This window comes from Amphimedon queenslandica, unplaced genomic scaffold, assembly GCF_000090795.2.
Source record: "Amphimedon queenslandica unplaced genomic scaffold, v1.1 AMPQUscaffold_5743_Cont22293, whole genome shotgun sequence".
Classification (NCBI taxonomy): Eukaryota; Metazoa; Porifera; class Demospongiae; order Haplosclerida; family Niphatidae; genus Amphimedon; species Amphimedon queenslandica.
The window spans coordinates 1-1,204 of record NW_003553960.1 but is presented as its reverse complement, the minus strand read 5'-3'; the positions used below and the strand labels follow the sequence as shown (position 1 = coordinate 1,204).

Sequence of the window (1,204 nt, the reverse complement as noted above, 5' to 3'; positions counted from 1 at the left end):
TGGAGTTTAACATTGTTTTTCTACAACAAAAATTTGTACAGCCATAAATATTAAATTCCCTACTAGATCTGAGCAATTGAACATCTATTTTTCTAATGAGGACTGATAGAGGCTATCCATTACTAATAGACAAACATTTTATTAGATCTAGCAGAAACTAGTAATTAAATATATCTAATCATCTATGATACATTCTTTTATATGCACATTGGGTGTGGACTGTGGTCATACACATAAAATTTACTATTCAACCTTTATAACACTGTGTCTGTGTCATTGTTCTCTAGTTAATAATTGAAGATGATAATTCTCTCTCTTTTGTTTGCTCTTTTATTATGCCCGCAATTAGGTTATGGTAAGTACATTTCACTTTTATAATTCTAGTAGATTCTAGATCTAGCCTGTATAAATAACTATTTTTTATTGTAGGAGAGAGTTACAATAATTCTGCTACTAGCTTTTACTTTGGATTAATGAGATACAGTGGATATCTTACAATTTCGACTTTGTCTCCTCTCAACGTCACATATAACATCACTATTGATTCGTTCAATTATACTCGAAATGGAACAGTAACAAAGAATAGCCCAGATCCATATGTATATCTTTCTTCAAGCTTCTATACAAGTTCTAGTTCTTTTGCAGATCGATTTAAGGGGATTCATTTGACAAGTGATCAACCGATAAGTGTGTCACATTTTAGTTATTTCTATGAGTATCTCATTTTACCATATCATGAGTACCCAGGAGTCAGTCAGTATGAATATTATGCTGTTTCTACTAGTAGTTACCGTAACACATCTCTTAGTCAAGTTCTTCTTGTTGGTTGTATTAATAATACTGTCATTAGTATTATACCAACAGTTGATCTCTTCATTCCTATTGATGTACAGAAGAATGGGAGTGATGATATATTAGTAACTAAAGGTAACTCTCATACTATTACACTACATGAGGGACAGACTCTATTGCTGGGTAAAGGGAATGGAAGTGATATATCAGGAACACACTTTATTTCTAATAAACCACTGACTGTTATTACTGGTCACCAGTGTGGCAGTACTCCTGATATGATAGAAATGCCTTCTTGTCATGAGATGCAGTTACAAGTTTCTCCAACAATAACTTGGGGTAAAAGATTTATTCTGACAAATTTCATTAGCTTTCATTTTGACAACACACTGTATTCTTCTTATGTGAAGAC

General features: G+C 32.5%; 1 protein-coding gene across 1 annotated transcript; it reads left to right on the top strand.

Annotated features, from left to right (window-relative positions):
• Positions 1–321: 321 nt before the first annotated feature.
• LOC109592276 (uncharacterized) lies at positions 322–1,131 on the top strand (the record flags this gene model as incomplete). Its single annotated transcript, XM_020007767.1, has 2 exons — positions 322–355; positions 430–1,131. A coding segment is annotated over exon 2 (658 nt), but the record flags the coding sequence as incomplete, so codon positions are not given.
• Between the last annotated feature and the right edge of the window lie 73 nt (positions 1,132–1,204).